At 40.0% G+C, this 16,639-nt stretch overlaps 1 protein-coding gene across 1 annotated transcript in view; it reads left to right on the forward strand.

The window, feature by feature from the left end:
• LOC140194601 (cysteine-rich hydrophobic domain-containing protein 2) overlaps window positions 1-16,639 on the forward strand; it is a 54,432-nt gene that overhangs the window by 12,917 nt on the left and 24,876 nt on the right. The window contains exon 2 of the mRNA XM_072251832.1: window positions 14,864-14,918. Coding sequence (XP_072107933.1) covers window positions 14,864-14,918 — 55 coding nt within the window. The remainder of the gene's footprint in view (window positions 1-14,863; window positions 14,919-16,639) is intronic.

The raw sequence follows: 16,639 nt of genomic DNA on the forward strand, positions 1-16,639 counted from the left end.
TGGCTGCTGTCTCACAGCTCCAGGAACTTGGGTTCAATCCAAACTGTGTGAATTTTGCAGGTTCTCTGTGACTGCATAGATTTTGCCTGTTTGCTTCAATTTCCTCTCATGTTAAAGATGAGCTGATCGATAGTTTACTTGGCTGCTGTAGATTATGCTTGGTGTAGATAGGTGGTAGGACAATAAGGGAAGAGTTTATGGCATATAGAGAGAGAATAGATTACAGGAAAATAAAGGGGGAGTGGGATTGCTCTGAGAGAGAGCATAGACCAGATGGGTCAGATTACCTCCTGCATGACAAGAAAATATGAGAATTGTCTGCTTGTCCAATCCTGAAAATGTGTATATGAATTTAATCACTTTATCTCTGCAAGTTGAGAATTTTACTTATTAGCACAGAATATAGATAGTACAAAGTTCAAAGTAAATTTATTATCAAAGTACATATATATCATCATATGCAACCATGAGATTTATTTTCTTGAGGGCATACTCAATAAATCCATAATAGAGTAATAAATGTAACAGAATCAATGAAAGACCTCACCAACTGAGCATTCAACCAGTGTGCAAAAGACAACAAATTGCAAATACAAAAGGAAGTAGTAGTAGTGATAATAATATATAAATAATAAATATCGAGAACATGTGATGAAGAGTCCTTGAAAGCAAGTCCATAGGTATTGAGAACATTTCAGTGATAGGGCAAATAAAGTTGAGTGAAGTTATTCTCTTTTTTTTTGAGGTAATAACTGTTCCTGAACCTGGTTGTGAGCCCCAAGGCTTCTTTACCCTCTTCCTCATGGCAACAGTAAGAACAAAGCATGACCTGGGTGGAGGAGATGATGCTTGATGGATGCTGCTTTCCTGCTGCAGAACTCTTTGTAGATTTGCTCAGTCGTGGGGAGGGCTTGATTCATGATGGAGTGGGCCGTATCCACTACCTTTTTATTGGATTTTCTATTCAAGGTCATTGGTGTATCTATAGGCTGTGATGCAAGCAGTTAATGTACTACACCACACATAAGACCATGAGATATAAGAGCAGAATTAGGCCAGTGATTAGAGGCCTAGAGCCATCAAAAGCTCCTCATATGACAAGCCTTTCAATCCTGGAATCATTTTTGTGAACCTCCTTTGAACCCTCTCCAGTTTCAGCACATCCTTTCTAAGATAAGAGGCCCAAAACTCCTCACGATACTCTTAAGTGAGGCCTCACCAATGCTTTATAAAGCTTCAACATTACATCCTTGCTTTTATATTCTGGTCTTCTCAAAATGATGCTAACATCGCATTTACTTTCCTCACCACCGACTCAACCTGCAAATTACCCTTTATGGAATCCTACACAAGGACTCCCAAGTCAACTTTGTGTCTCAGATTTTTGTATTTTCTCTGCATTTGGAAAATGGTCATCTTCTACCAAAACTTCCTGACACTGTATTCCGTCTGCTACTTTGCCCATTCTTCTAATCTGTCTTATGTCCTTCTGTAGCCTCGCTGCTTTCTCAAAATTACCTGTCCTTCCACCTACCTTTGTATCGTCTGCAAACTTGGCCACAAAGCCATCAATTCTGTCAATAGATATCACGTAAAAAGAAGCGGTCCAAACACAAACCCCCCATGGAACACCATCAGTCACCATCAGCTAACCAGAAAAGGCTCCCTTTATTCCCTCTCTTTGTCTCCTGCCATTCAGCAAATGCTCTATCCATGCCAGTGTCCTTCCTGTAATACCATGGGCTCTTAACTTGTTAAGCAGCCTCATGGTTAGCACCTTGTCAAAGGTCTTCTGAAAATCCACATACACAACATCCACTGATTCTCTTTTGTCTGTTTACTTTTTCTTCAAAGAATTCCAACGGATTTGCCAGGGAAGATATTCCCTTGAGGAAACCATGCTGATTATGGCCTATTTTATCATGTGCCTCCAAGTACCCCAAAACTACATTCTTAACAAATGCCTCCAACAGCTTCCCAACCGCTAAGGTCAGATTAGCTGGTCTGCAATTTCCTTTCTTCTGCCTCTTTCCCTTCTTGAAGAGTGGAGCAACATTTGCAATGTTCCAGTCCTCCTGAACCATGCCAGAATCCATTGATTTTTGAAAGATCATTACTGATGCCTTCTCGATCTCTTCAGGCACCTCTTTCAGAACCCTGGGATGCTGACCACCTGGTACAGGTGACTTATTTACCTACAGACCAAATACCTTCTCCCTAGTAATGGCAATTTAACAACTTCTGCCCCAAAACTCTGAAACTTCTGTCATACTGCTACTGTTTTCCACAGTGAAGACTGATGCAAAATACTTATTCGGTTTGTCCACCATTTTCTTGTCCCCCATTACTACCTCTTCAGCATTATTTTCCAGTGGTCTGATATCTACTCTCGCTACTCTTTTACACTTTATATATCTGAAGAAACTTCTGTACCCTATTTAATATTGTGTCATCCTGCCTTTAGAATACTACTTCTTCTTTTGGGATGTATGTCTCCTGTACCTTCCAAACAGCTCTGGAAATTTGTCAAAGTTTTGGATATCATGCTGAATCATCACAAACTCGTAAGGAGGTGGAGGTGCTGCTGCACTTTCTTTGTAATTGTACTTGCGTGCTGGGCCCAAGCCGGGTCCTCTGAAATGATAACACTGAGGAATTTAAAGTTGCTGACCCGCTCCACTTCTGATCCTCCAATGAGGAATGGATTATTTCCTCCCCCTAAAGTCAATAATCAGCGCTTTGGTCTTGTTGACGTTGAGTAAGAGTTTGTTGTTGTGGCAGCACTCTGTCAGATTTCTATATGCTGATTTGTCACCACCTTTGATTCGGCCCACAACAGCAGTGTCAACATAGCTGATGCCAATCCAACTCTACCCCTTCTGTTTAGTGTGGCCATCTCCTATTCCTTGCTGTTCTCATGTCTGTCTAAATACTTTTTAATAGCTGCATTGTTGTTTGCTTCCATCACCTCCACTCGCAGCACGTTTCATTTGGGGAAGCGGTTCTGATAAAGTTGTACAGCATTGGAGAAGAACCCTTGGGTCAACTGGAGATGAGTAAGGAGTGTAGGTCGTAAGTGGGTGAAACCAGCTGGGTGGGGGGTCATTGGAAGGGTGAGTCATTGGGATATGGGACAGATTGGAGAAGGGGGTTAGAGATGATGATTGGTGGGATCCTGTTTCGTCTGGCAGAAATGAGGAAGGATAATGTGCCAAAGTTGATTGAAAGAAGTATCACTAATTTGCTTCTGGGTTTTTAGAACATTTAAACTGTGAGCACATAAAAGTAATATTAAATTGAAAAGTTGATTAATTGACCTGCAACTTTAAAAACATTAAGTAGCATGGATGGCCTATTTCACTTGGATTGATCTAGATAGTGAATGACAAGTGAAATAGACATGAACATTTTCCTGTTAGCAGCCCATGCTAATAGATACACAGCAGAGATTTTAATAGAAACAATTGATGAGGAATTGATTAATTTGTAAAGAAAATCAGGAATGTATTTGAACTTTGAGGGAAGCATAAGTTTCATACACTTGTTTAATTTTATACCGCCAGTTGTCTTAAATTCAGTACTTAGAGAGTTTTTAAACAGACCAACCAACTGGATTTGTGGTGAACTTCCTAAAAGTGTTTCAAGACTTTTTGCTTTAATATTTTTGTATGAATATGCAGTTTGATTTTGTCTCATATATAGCAGCTGGGATTTTGCTTCCACATTCAATTTGTTAAATCCTGCAAACCTGATGAAGCAGTCATGAATTTAAGTAGCTTGAACTACCAAGAACGAATGAAGGTAGTAGATTTTTTTTGAACCTTTGAGAAGTTGCTCAGGTATAATAGTGAGTTCCTGCAGTTTCAAAGAATTACAGCTGTGTACAGAAAAATATTTGAAAAATAACTTTAAGGATTGATGTTTTCGTTTCACTTCAGAGTTTTGGATTTGAAATTCCAATATGACAGTGTAGTCACTTACCATTAAGTTCACGTGCAAAATTCATTGCAATTATTTGTAAGATGATTTAAGACTATGATGCTCTAAGGAATGTAAGAATAATACCACCAGATAATAAATGTAATAATTGAGTTTGTTACATTGTGAATGAAAGTTTGACAAGATATTCTGACTTAAAGGCATTGGCCTAAGGAAGTTGTTAAATGATCTAAAGTTTAGAAATATCAAAGATTCAAAGCTATATTGGAACTTCCTGCCACATTCTTTTTATGTAAATTTATTTATTATTTCATGATGCAGCTTTAACTTTATCAAAAGGGCTACTGTTCACAACTGCATTTAATTGAAAAGATAACCAATTAAATGAGGGAAAGAAATTATAAAACTTGTTTGCATATCCACAACTTGGACTTCCATTTGGAATCTGGATTTTAATAGGTTTAATTTTCAATTTGACAAAAAAATAACCACTGGTTGTGTCAGCAGATTGTTAGTGTACAGAACAAATAGCTTGCTGCTAACTGAAAAACTAAGCCTTTTGCTAAAGCCCAGCCTGCAAAGTAGAGAATACAGTCTGCCCTCCACATCCGCGGATTCAACCAACTGCGGATCGAAAATATTCAAAAAAAAAAATTCCAGAAAGTTCCAAAAAGCAAAACTTGAATTTGCCACGCGTCAAGCACTACGCTGAATCCACGCGAATGAAGTGATGTGTAGGCATACCCTGCTGTAGCCTCCCGCCATTTCACAGATCCTCAGTCTCTCTCCAGCACTCGTTGTTTGAGCATTGTTCGCCTCGCGTCTCATTCATTCGCTACTTGTACTGTGAGCGAGAGGAAGTAGTTTAAGGCTAGTAAGGGATGGCTGGCTAGCTATGTAAAGCGCTACAGCCTCAAGAACTTAAAGATCACGGGAGAATCGGCATTGGCTGATGCCGAGGCAGCATCAGCGATCCCAGAAGAGCGTCTGTACTGAACATGTACAGACTTTTTTTTCTTGTCATTATTCCCTAAACAATACAACAATTTACAAAGCATTTACATTGTATTAGGTATTATAAGTAATCTAGAAATGACTTAAAGTATATGGGAGGATGTGTGTAGGTTATATGCAAATACTACGCCATTTTATATAAGGGACTCGAGCATCCGCGGATTTTGGTATCCGGGAGGGGTCCTGGAGCCAATCCTCCGCTGATACTGAGGGACTACTGTATTGCCTTTGCTTTTGTATATTGTCCCTTTTTTTTATTTTAAAAAGTATTTTTGACATTATAAATGTAACTATCTTGTACTTATAAGGCATCTCACAGAATCTTAGGATAACCCGATATACTATGCAGCCAAATAAATACTTTTAAAGTGTTGTCAATGTCTTAAGAGAGGGAAAAGATGCTACCAATATGCATCTGCCAAACTCCACAAGCAATTGAGATGACAACAGTTGTATCAGCTTGACCTGCTCTGTTCCTGCATCTATTTTGACTGTTGATAGATGTGTTATGCCTTGATGTAGTTTGTATTTTTGTGTAGGCCAATTACTAACAATGCAACTAAAAAGAAGTGTTAACCTACAAGCCCATTTTGAAGTTAATCGCTGATTATATTTTGTTATGTAAGCACTGTCAGCTTCATTCATCTTAAGGAACTGCCTCCACTTTAAAAGCATTTCTGAAAGTTTATAAGTTATAGGTTTTAAAATTAAGTTGTCCATTGGATAGTAAAGAAACATTGGTGGGAGTTCTGAGAATTACGTGAAATTTTGCAAACTATTTAATCTTGAAGTACATAGAATGTCTGCTGGTAGTTCTTCAAAAAGCAATATCTTTACCTTAAAGTACTTATATTAAGTGATTATTATTGCAAATGCTATCTAGTGAAAGTAATGTTAATATTGACAAGGGCTGAGAATTGAAATTAGACTTGAAATTAATTTATTGTAAACAATTGCGGCTTTCCTTTCCTTTCCAGGACATCAGAGATGTCCTCCTCCTTCAAAGAACAGGGTTTCCCTTCCTTCACCATTGATGCTGCCCTCTCTGCATTTCTTCCATTTCCTGAATATCCGCATGAATCTCCCTTCTACTGGGCGTCTCTGGAAATTTGGCCTGTTAGCCCCTTGCTAACAGCCACTGGATTCCATGGTGATAAACCTACCTTCCTCCAGCTTCATAACAACTTTGGCCCTGCCAAATCCATGAGAATGGGATGCGTCTCCCAGCCAAACCCTGGTTTGTGTGAATGCTGTGTGATTTACTGCCTGCAGTAGCCCATCAGCATGAAATAACAGATCGCACATTGCATACAATTATAAAGAAATGTATTTGTGAACGATAACCAAAAAATTAGTAAAGAAAAGAAAAAAATCAAAAAGGGCTTATTAGCATTCATTTCAAGAGGTCTAGAATACAAGAGCAAAGATATGATGCTGAGGCTTTATAAGGCACTGGTGAGGCCTCACCTTCAGTATTATGAAGAGTTTTGGGCTCCTCAAGGTGTGCTGGCATTGGTGAGGGTCCAGAGGAGGTTCACAAGGATGATTCCAGGAAAAAATAGGTTATCATACGTGGAACGTTTGATGGCTTTGGGTCTGTACTCGCTGTAATTCAGAAGGATGGTGGGGGGTATCTCATTGAAACTTTTTGAATGTTGAAGGGCCTAGACAGAGTAGATGTGGAAAGGATATTTCCCATGGTGGGAGAGTCTAGGACAAGAGGGCACAGTCTCAGGATAGAGAGGTGCCCTTTCAAAACAGATGCGGAGAAATTTCTTTAGCTAAAGGGTGGTGAATTTGTGAAATTTGTTGCCACATGCAGCTGTGGAGGCCATGTCATTGGATGTATTTAAGGCAGAGATTGATGGGTTCTTGTTTGGACATGGCATCAAAGATTTTGGGGAGAAGGCCAGGAACTGGAGTTGAGGAGGAGCAAAAAATAGGATCAACACTTATTGAATGGTGGAGCAGACTCAAAGGGCCAAATGGTCTAATTCTGCTGCTATGTCTTTTGATCTTATAATTAAGCAGTCAAATGTGTACTTAATTTGGAGCACCTCTTGAACTTGTCTGTCACTCACGCGCTGGACCCTCGGTCTGCATGAAAATACACCACCTTCCGAAAGTCACTCAAAATCCATCTCGAACAAACAGATCTCCCACAGGAGTTTTAGTCCTTTCTCCTCGAAGTCATTCATTTACACAAAGCACCTTGTGCAACAGGGACAACATCCTCAGTCATCTTATCCCCTGTCTTCTCCCAGCTTCTGCCAACAAAGACCTTCAACCCAGTGTTCTTCAGAACCTTCTCCCAATTCCACTATCCTGATTGGCTGATAGCACATTCCTAAGTTGAATAACAAGCCTCTTATCTTAGCTGAAACCCAAACAAGCCGAAAACAGAATAGACTGCTCTTGCAGAACTGCTAAAATGAAATACCTACAGCATTGCAGTAAAATCTTAAACAAGGCATTACACTTGCTTACCCCACCTTCTCGCCGCCTTAACAGTCATAGAGTTCCTCTTGTCCTTGCCTACCACCCTATAAGCCTCCACATCCAATGCATCATCCCCCGCAATTCTTGCCATCTCCAAAGGGATCCTTCCACCAAATATAACTTTACCTCACCCCCTCTCTCTGCTTTCAGCAGGGATTGCTCCATGATTCCCTTCTCCATTCATCCCTCCTCACTAACCTCCCTCCCGGCACTTATCCTTGCAAGTGGCCTAAGTGCTACACCTGCCCATTCACCTCCTCCCTTGCCGCCATTCAGGGCCCCAAATAGCCCTTCCAGATGAGACAACACTTCACCTGATAACACAAAATAATCTGCAGATGCTGGGTCAAAGCAACAGTCACAACACGCTGGAGGAACTCAGCAGGTCGGGCAGCATCCGTGGAAAACATCGGTCGACGTTTCGGGCTGGAACCCTTTGTCAGGACTGAAGAGGGAAGGGGCAGAGGCCCTATAAAGAAGGTGGGGGGAGGGTGGGAAGGAGAAGGCTGGTAGGTTCAAAGTGGAAAAACCAGTAAGGGGAAAGATAAAGGGGTGGGGGAGGGGAAGCAGGGAGGTGATAGGCAGGAAAGGTGAAGAAGGAATAGGCGAAAACACAACAGACAGGATCTCCCAGTAGCCACCCACTTCAACTCTGCTTCCCACTCCCATTCGGATATGTCCATACATGGCCTCCTCTACTGCCATGATGAGGCTAAACTCAGGTTGGAGGAGCAACACCTCATATACTGTCTAGGTAGTCTCCAGCCCCTTGGTATGAACATAGAATTCTCTAACTTCCAGTAATTCCCTCCCCCTCCCTTCCTCTATCCCTATGTCATTCTGCCCCCTCCCCCAGCTGCCTATCCCCTCCCTCATGGTTCCGCCTCCTTCTACTACCCATTGTGTTTGCAGATTCCTTCCTTTCCAGCCCTTTATCTTTCCTACCCACCTGGCTTCACCTATCACCCTTAAGCTATTCTCCTCCTCCCCCCCCCCAACTTTTTATTCAGGTGTCTTTCCCCTTTCTTTCCAGTACTGAAGAAGGGTCTCAGCTTGAAACATGGACTGTTTATTCACTTCCATAGATGCTGTCTGACCTGCTGAGTTCCTCCAGCATTTTGTGTGTGTTAGCATGTTTTTACAATTGCTCTAAGAAGAGCCAAGCAAGTTTAACTGAATGTAGGAGCTCACCTGTAGAATGTCAGATATGCAAATCAACTTAGAAGTCCTTACTTCTAAGTTGAAGTTCAGGCCACACTTAGATCCCCAACAGTTCGCCTACCAGCCCCGACTAGGAGTTGAGGATGCACTTGTCTACCTGTTGAACCATGTCTACGCCCACCTGGACAAGCCAGCGAGCACTGTGAGGGTCATGTTTTTTGACTTCTCCAGTGCGTCCAACACCATCCACCCTGCTCTGCTGGGGGAGAAGCTGACAGCAATGCAGGTGGATGCTTCCCTGGTATCATGGATCCTTGATTACCTGACTGGCAGACCACAGTACGTGTGCTTGCAACACTGTGTGTTCGAGAGAGTGATCAGCAGCACTGGGGCTCCACAGAGGACTGTCTTGTCTCCCTTTCTCTTCACCACTTACACCTCGGACTTCAACTACTGCACAGAGTCTTGTCATCTTCAGAAGTTTTCGGATGACTCTGCCATAGTTGGATGCATCAGCAAGGGAGATGAAGCTGAGTACAGGGCTATGGTAGGAAACTTTGTCACATGGTGTAAGCAGGATTATCTGCAGCTTAATGTGAAAAAGACTAAGGAGCTGGTGGTAGACCTGAGGAGAGCTAAGGTACCGGTGACCCCTGTTTCCATGCAGGGGGTCAGTGTGGACATGGTGGAGGATTACAAATACCTGGGGATACGAATTGACAATAAACTGGACTGGTCAAAGAACACTGAGGCTGTCTACAAGAAGGGTCAGAGCCATCTCTATTTCCTGAGGAGACTGAGGTCCTTTAACATCTGCCGGATGATGCTGAGGATGTTCTACGAGTCTGTGGTGGCCAGTGATATCATGTTTGCTGTTGTGTGCTGGGGCAGCAGGCTGAGGGTAGCAGACACCAACAGAATCAACAAACTCATCGTAAGGCCAGTGACGTTGTGGGGATGGAACTGAACTCTCTCACGGTGGTGTCTGAAAAGGGGATGCTGTCTAAGTTGCATGCCATCTTGGTCAATGTTTCCCATCCACTACATAATGTACTGGGTGGGCACAGGAGTACATTCAGCCAGAGACTCTTTCCACCGAGATGCAGCACAGAGCGTCATAGGAATTCATTCCTGCCTGTGGCCATCAAACTTTACAATTCCTCCCTTGGAGGGTCAGACACCATGAGCCAATAGGCTGGCCCTGGACTTGTATCATAATTTACTGGCATAATTTACATATTACTATTTAACTATTTATGGTTCTATTACTATTTATTATTTACGGTGCAACTGTAACGAAAACCAATTTCCCCCGGGATCAATAAAGTATGACTATGACTTGTTCAGGATTCAGTTAACGTTATTGTTTAGGTTGAGTTGGTAGTAAGAAAGGCAAATGCATTGTTAACATTCATTTCTAGAGGATGAAAATATAAGACACAGTGCATTTGGAATATTGTGAGCAGTTTTGAACCCCATGTCTAACCCAAGATGTACAGGCCCTGCAGTAGGTCCAGAGAAGGTTCACAGGTATGATCCTGGGAATGAAAGGCTCAATGCATGAGTGCTTAACTCTAGGCCTGCACTCAATCCAGTTCAGAAAGATTAGTAGAATCCACCGAATGCTGAAAGACCTGGATAGAGAAGACATGGAGATGGTGTGTCCACATTCAGGAGAGTATAAGATCCCACAATTTTCCATAACACCCACATTTTCAGAATTTTTTGCTGAATTATCCCACTGTTGTCTAAATTTGTGAAGTTATTTATCTTGATCTCAACAGAGCCCAAATTATTTATAAATCACAGGTGGTAGCAGCAACCTAATCATAAATCACTTCTAATTTCCCCATGTTCATTTGAAAGATATTTAACGCTTGAGTATTGTAATTTGTTGGAAAATGTAGAGCAGGGCTGAAACATACTTTTTTTTAACATTTCACTTCCAGTCTGTGGCTTCTGGCAACAGAAATTGTACTTTCTACCCCAAATATTGATCCAAGTGTCCTTGTACTTAAATATTACATTTATCTAAGTTTTTAATTTTCCCAGTTTTGAAAACTATTGAGTCTAATTTTGTAAAATATTAAATAATTTCTTATAGATATATTCTACATAATGAAAACTTCTAATCTGATCATAGTCATAGTGATAAGTTCTGAAAGTCCATCACTTTAGATCAAACTGAAATAATGATATGAAAGTGATTGCACTATCTTAAACTTCAAAAGCTAAGTGACCCTTAATTCTTTGGATTGATAATTGTTTTAGTTATCTAGTTATCATCAGTGAGTGGTGGTCCCTGACTGATGACCCTGCAGCTGACCTAAGGACGATGTTGCAAGTGCGGCAGGCAGTTATGCCAAGCAGGAAACAACATTTTCCTGTAAATCTCACTGAAACTTTTGGCAGCTTTATCTTTTTTACTCCTTCCCTAGGATTATGCAAAAGCAGCACAAAATAGTGCAACCTTAGAAAGTTAGTCCAATAACATATAAATTGAATTTTTAATATTTCTTAAAGACGTCAGTATTATTAGCTTTATATTGAGCAATATTTATGTAACAGTGTTTTTATTCTTCCAAAGTGCCTTACAGGCAACCCAACGAACAAAGTTTTGATACCAAATCACGTAAGAAAGTTTAGACAATTGCTTAAATTATATTTTAAGATTCTTATCAAAGCAGTTTTTGAAGAGATTTGCTTATGTCTTCTGTGTAGAACTGACTCTTCAGATGTTTCTGTGGAGAATTTAAGTGCTCTGGAAGAAAAATGTTAATATTAATGCATCTTTGTCATGATTAACCACAACATCATTCGTGCAACCACAACTCATTCGTAAGGCCAGTTATATTGTAGGGATGGAACTGAACTCTCTCACGGTGGTATCTGAAAAGAGGATGTTGTCTAAGTTGCACGCCATCTTGGTCAGTGTTTCCCATCCACTACATAATGTACTGGGTGGGCACAGGAGTACATTCAGCCAGAGACTCATTCCTCCGAGATGCAGCACAGAGCGTCATAGGAAGTCATTCCTGCCTGTGGCCATCAAACTTTACAACTCCTCCCTTGGAGGGTCAGACACCCTGAGCCGATAGGCTGGTCCTGGACTTATTTCATAATTTACTGGCATAATTTACATATTACTATTTAACTATTTATGGTTCTATTACTATTTATTATTTATGGTGCAACTGTAACGAAAACCAATTTCCCCCGGGATCAATAAAGTATGGCTATGACTATGAACATCTTCCTTTGAGTCTCTGCTGCTTTTATACTACAGGGATTGCACTCACCCTTCTTCCATTTTTATGTTTCAGTTATAGCTTGAGAATCGTGCAGTAGCTTTGCCTTCTATTGACCTTTTCTCTTTCTTTCCCTCTTCATTCATTTTCTTTTCCTTCAGAAGATCACATGAAAGCAAGAAAACCCTTTCTACCCATGTACTTTTGATAGAGTCATTTGGTAATAAGACTGAGCTAGAAACTAGCAAAGAGTGAGTTTGACAACCCGGGTTAATTTCCCACTGCTGCCTGTAAGGAGTTTGTATGTTCTCCCTGTGACCGTGTGTGTTTCCTCCAGGTGCCTCGGTTTCCTCCCATAGCCCAAAGACATATCAGTTGGAATTTTAATTGCCCATTGTAAATTGAACCGTGATTAGGCTAGGATCAAATAGGAGGATTGCTGGGTGGCATGGCTCGAAGGGCCTATTCTGCATTGTATCTCAGTAAAGGAATAAAATAGTACTGAGAAAGATGGGCATGAATTTGGGCGGCTGCCCCACCTTCAAAGCTTTAAAGAAAGGGAGGGTTAAAATTGGCATTCTAGTTCAAAGTAAATTTATTGTCAAAGTACATACAGTTGCAAAAAAATGTTTGTGAACACTTTGCAGTTATCTGGTTTTATGTGTTAGTTACTCATAAAATATGGTCTGATTTTCATCTAGGTCACAATAATAGACAGACACAATCTGCCTGAACTAATAACACACAAACACCAAAGCATAAGAGATAATAATAATAATAATGGATAAATAAGCAATAAATATCAAGAACATGAGATGAAGAGTCCTTGAGAGTGTATCTGTAGGTTGTGGAAACAGTTCAGTGATGGGGCAAGTGAAAATGACTGAAGTTAACCCCTGCTGATTGATGGGTAGCCATTCCTGAACCTGATGGCATGTGTCCTAAGGCTCCTGTACCACCTTCCTAATGGCAGTAGCATAGCCTGGGTCGTATGGGTCCTTGATGATGGATGCTGCTTTCCTGTGACAGCGCTCTGTGTAGATGTGTTCAATGGTAGGGAGGGCTTTACCGATGATGGACCACGCTGTATCCACTACTTTTTGTAGGATTTTCCATTCAAGGACATTGGTGTTTCCATAGCAGGCTGCAATACAACCAGTCAATATACTCCTCCTCTGAATTCTTGATGACAATTGGCTCATGGATCTCTGGTTTCTTCCTCCTGTAGGATTACTCCATTTATGGATTATGTTGTTAAAAAAACAGATATGATGGAGTATGAGAAACAAGGAGGATGGCTTGGAATGTGCCCTAAATTGATCTTGCAATTTATCTTGATCACTAACCTGCTGAAATGGAGATGGAGTTTACTATGTGAGAGACCTTGCTGAAAATCAGTAGCTCTAGTGAAACTTGTAAATTCTTATAAGAGTATGAAGCGACAACAATAGAGCCATCAATGTACGAGAAGCAATGGTGAGGGAGGCAGCCTGAGTAATACTGTTCCACACTTCTGTCAGAAATAGGCATAATCTGAACCTGTGTAGATCCCATAGCTGTATCTTTGGTTGGGAGGGACTGAGTTGAATTAATGGCAAGAGATCCAATCGCTGATGAAAGTATGCCAGTTGGAAAATAATGAAGGAGCAGAAGACATCATATGTTGCAGATGTAATTGGAATTAAAGTGGACAGGGTGTAACAGAGGTGTCAAGATATCAAGCAATAACTTGCAATAACCTTTACCTCAGTGTCTGCCAGCCATAGTGTGCAGCTATCTGCACTAATGTGTAGCTTCCTGTGCATTGGTGGTTCAACAACATCATTAAAGATAAATCTTGTGAGAGTACCTGTTTCCATCATCTTTCAGCACCTTTTGGATGGAGAAAAAAATTATTCCTAAAATGCCTGCCAAGTCTCCTTACCCTCTAAATATACCGTATGTGTCACCATGTACAATGCTGAGATTCATTTTCATGTGTGCATTCACGGTAAATACAAGAAACACAGTAGAACCAATGAGAGACCGCACCCAACAGGACGGACAGACAACCAGTGTATAAAAGACAACAAACTATGCAAATACAAAAAAGAAACACTAATAATAAATAAACAATAAATATCAAGAACATGAGATCAAAAGTCCTTGAAAGTGAGTCCATAGGTTAAAGAACATTACCTCTATTTCTCCTGGCCTGATGAGTACTGCCAGTATTTTCTTTTTTCTATTCTCTCACTGACGTTTCTCAAGCTCAGCTAGACTGTCCATAGCGTTGGTGTCATGTGTGAATCCAAGGTAACCTTTCAACCACACTATGCTATCACTATGAGTAGTTGCTTCCATAACATCTAATGATGTTATCATACATTCTTTTCTTGCCCTAATATTTGGCTAGACAAATGCACATCTAAACTTCCTCACTTTACTTCTTACAAACTGCAGATCTTCCTAACATAGCACTAAGGCCTGTAGCCTCATCGCTCGAAGCTAATAAACTTGGCTCTGAGTTATCAGTACTTTGATTTAAGGATTCTCAACCTTGATTTCAAATAACTGCTGTGACCTCATTGCTCGCTACCTCTTATTTCAACATCTGTGCTTCAATTCTGATCTCATTATCATTGCCAGATTTAATGACTCCCAGTCTTTCTCAGTTAAAGACATTCTTTAAAATTTGGTTCCATTTTAAAAATTTTGGACATCTGCTTTAATATCTCCTTATATGGCTTGGTGTCAAATTTTGTTTGGTAATAAGCCAAGAAAGTTTTGTAGGATGTTCTGCTACATTAAATTCTTGAGGTTAACTTAGGAAAAAATCTTCCATTTCGAATGGAAGTACTTGGGAATGCTATGCTCTGCTGTCTTAATCAACGAGCAATAATACTCTGTTCTGCATGTCTTGAATGTGTATATTTTTTGATCCATTATACCACAAAGCCAAACTTAGTTCCTAAAGAGTTTAAGAATTGTGTGCATTGCATTGTTTTTTTTTGTAATTTCAGGTTTGGTTTGAGCAACAAATTTGAATTTGAATTTCCTTCGCCATTAACAGGAAAGGTGAATCTTTTTATTTCTCTTCTCCAATTAATCTTTTTGCTGTTATTGAGGGTAAAACTGCATTTGAACAAGTGAATAAGTTTACTTAACAAATGTACCTAACAGTGATAATTTGTTTTGGAAGTAAACCTATTAATAGCATGGCTTTAATGTGAAGTGGTCTATCAACAGTAGACACAGTGTGCACAAATTTGAGCTGTAACCTTTGAGTCATCAGGTCAAAAAGATATAAATAAATATTTTGTTGATCATTGAGAATCTTTCTTGCTTGTTTTCTGCATTATTTGGGATAAATCCCAGGTGTTAAATAAATTAGTTTTAGACAAACTCAGCTGAATTTCTACTGTAGTAAATTTGGATACCTACTTCTCCCTTTGCTCCTTAAAGCTTAGAACGTCTTAGAGCTAAGTTACTCTGTGTGGAGTTGTGCAAATCTTTAAAATTGATAACATTAAAATAAGTTAATGATACAAAAATTGAGAAAATATTTTATGTTCTCTGTTTTATCCTTACAGTTGCTTAAAGTAGTTTCTGAGTAATTTGTATATGGTATTGTATGCTTTAACACCACTAAATTGTACTTTTGCAATACTGGCTACTTTAATGTTGATCTTATTAGATATGATCATCACTGCTTTACTGCTGCATCCCAAAAGAATAGCTGTCTTTCTCCAGCACTGATGCCAGCATGATTAATAAAGGCATTTGGGTATTTTTTATTATAGTATTGTATCAGATCATGGAATATTATCTAAAATCTTCAGAAGCCTAGCTTTGAAATATTCCATATTTTTGTTTAAAAGCAAAGTTAATATTATGGACATTGCACTGGAAATATTCAGTAGGTTAAGTGATGTCGATGGATTAAGTGCCTGGTCTTTCATCTAAGTTGAGCAAAATCTCTGGTATGTTGTAGATTTTAAATGTATAGGAAGCATGAGAAGAGACAAAAGAGGAAAATATGAGAGAGCAGTGGTTCCTAAAATGGGTGATATTGCCCACCCCCACTCCTGGGTGCAGTGTGAGTTTCTAAGGGGGCAATAAGGATAAAGATAAAGATGGCAGTGGGGGTGCTCATTAGCAAGGGGGCAGCTAGAGGATTACAGGCTTAATTTAAGAAATGAATTGCTTATTATAAACATTTGATCTTCATTGTCTCATAATTGATTACAATGATTACATAATCTCATCTTTTGCTAGCCCACTGTTCTCTTAGACTTTGCTCGAAGCGCATTAGCGCATTGAAAAGCAATGTGACACTTTTGTATTTGGCATATCATGAGAAATCTGGACTGAAGAAATTGTATTATTTCCCAGCCTGCACATTATTGTCATTCACTACTGTAGTACAGTGTTAGGTAGAATGATTTCCATAGTCTAATCATGCAGTGGTGCAATTCCTGTGAATTAGGGTGTAATGTTGAATGGGGTAAAGTTTAGAATCTGCTCTTTCAAATGGTCTTGACTGCATTTCGCTAGCCCATGGCCCAACCAAGATGGCACTGCCCCACTTCATGTACCTTCAGGCAGAGAGTCAGGTTTTGCCTGAGCAGTTATGACTTTATAACTTTACCCTTTATTGATCGCAGTGCTTGATGTTACACTTAAGCAATAGCCAATTTACCTTGGTCATTAATCCATAACGAAAATGGCAGAAGCAGACCAAACAAAAACAAAGTGTAGACAGTGTAGTGTGGAGTATCTGACATACGGATTTATAC

The sequence above is a fragment of the Mobula birostris genome, chromosome 3 (assembly GCF_030028105.1).
Source record: "Mobula birostris isolate sMobBir1 chromosome 3, sMobBir1.hap1, whole genome shotgun sequence".
NCBI lineage: Eukaryota > Metazoa > Chordata > Chondrichthyes > Myliobatiformes > Myliobatidae > Mobula > Mobula birostris.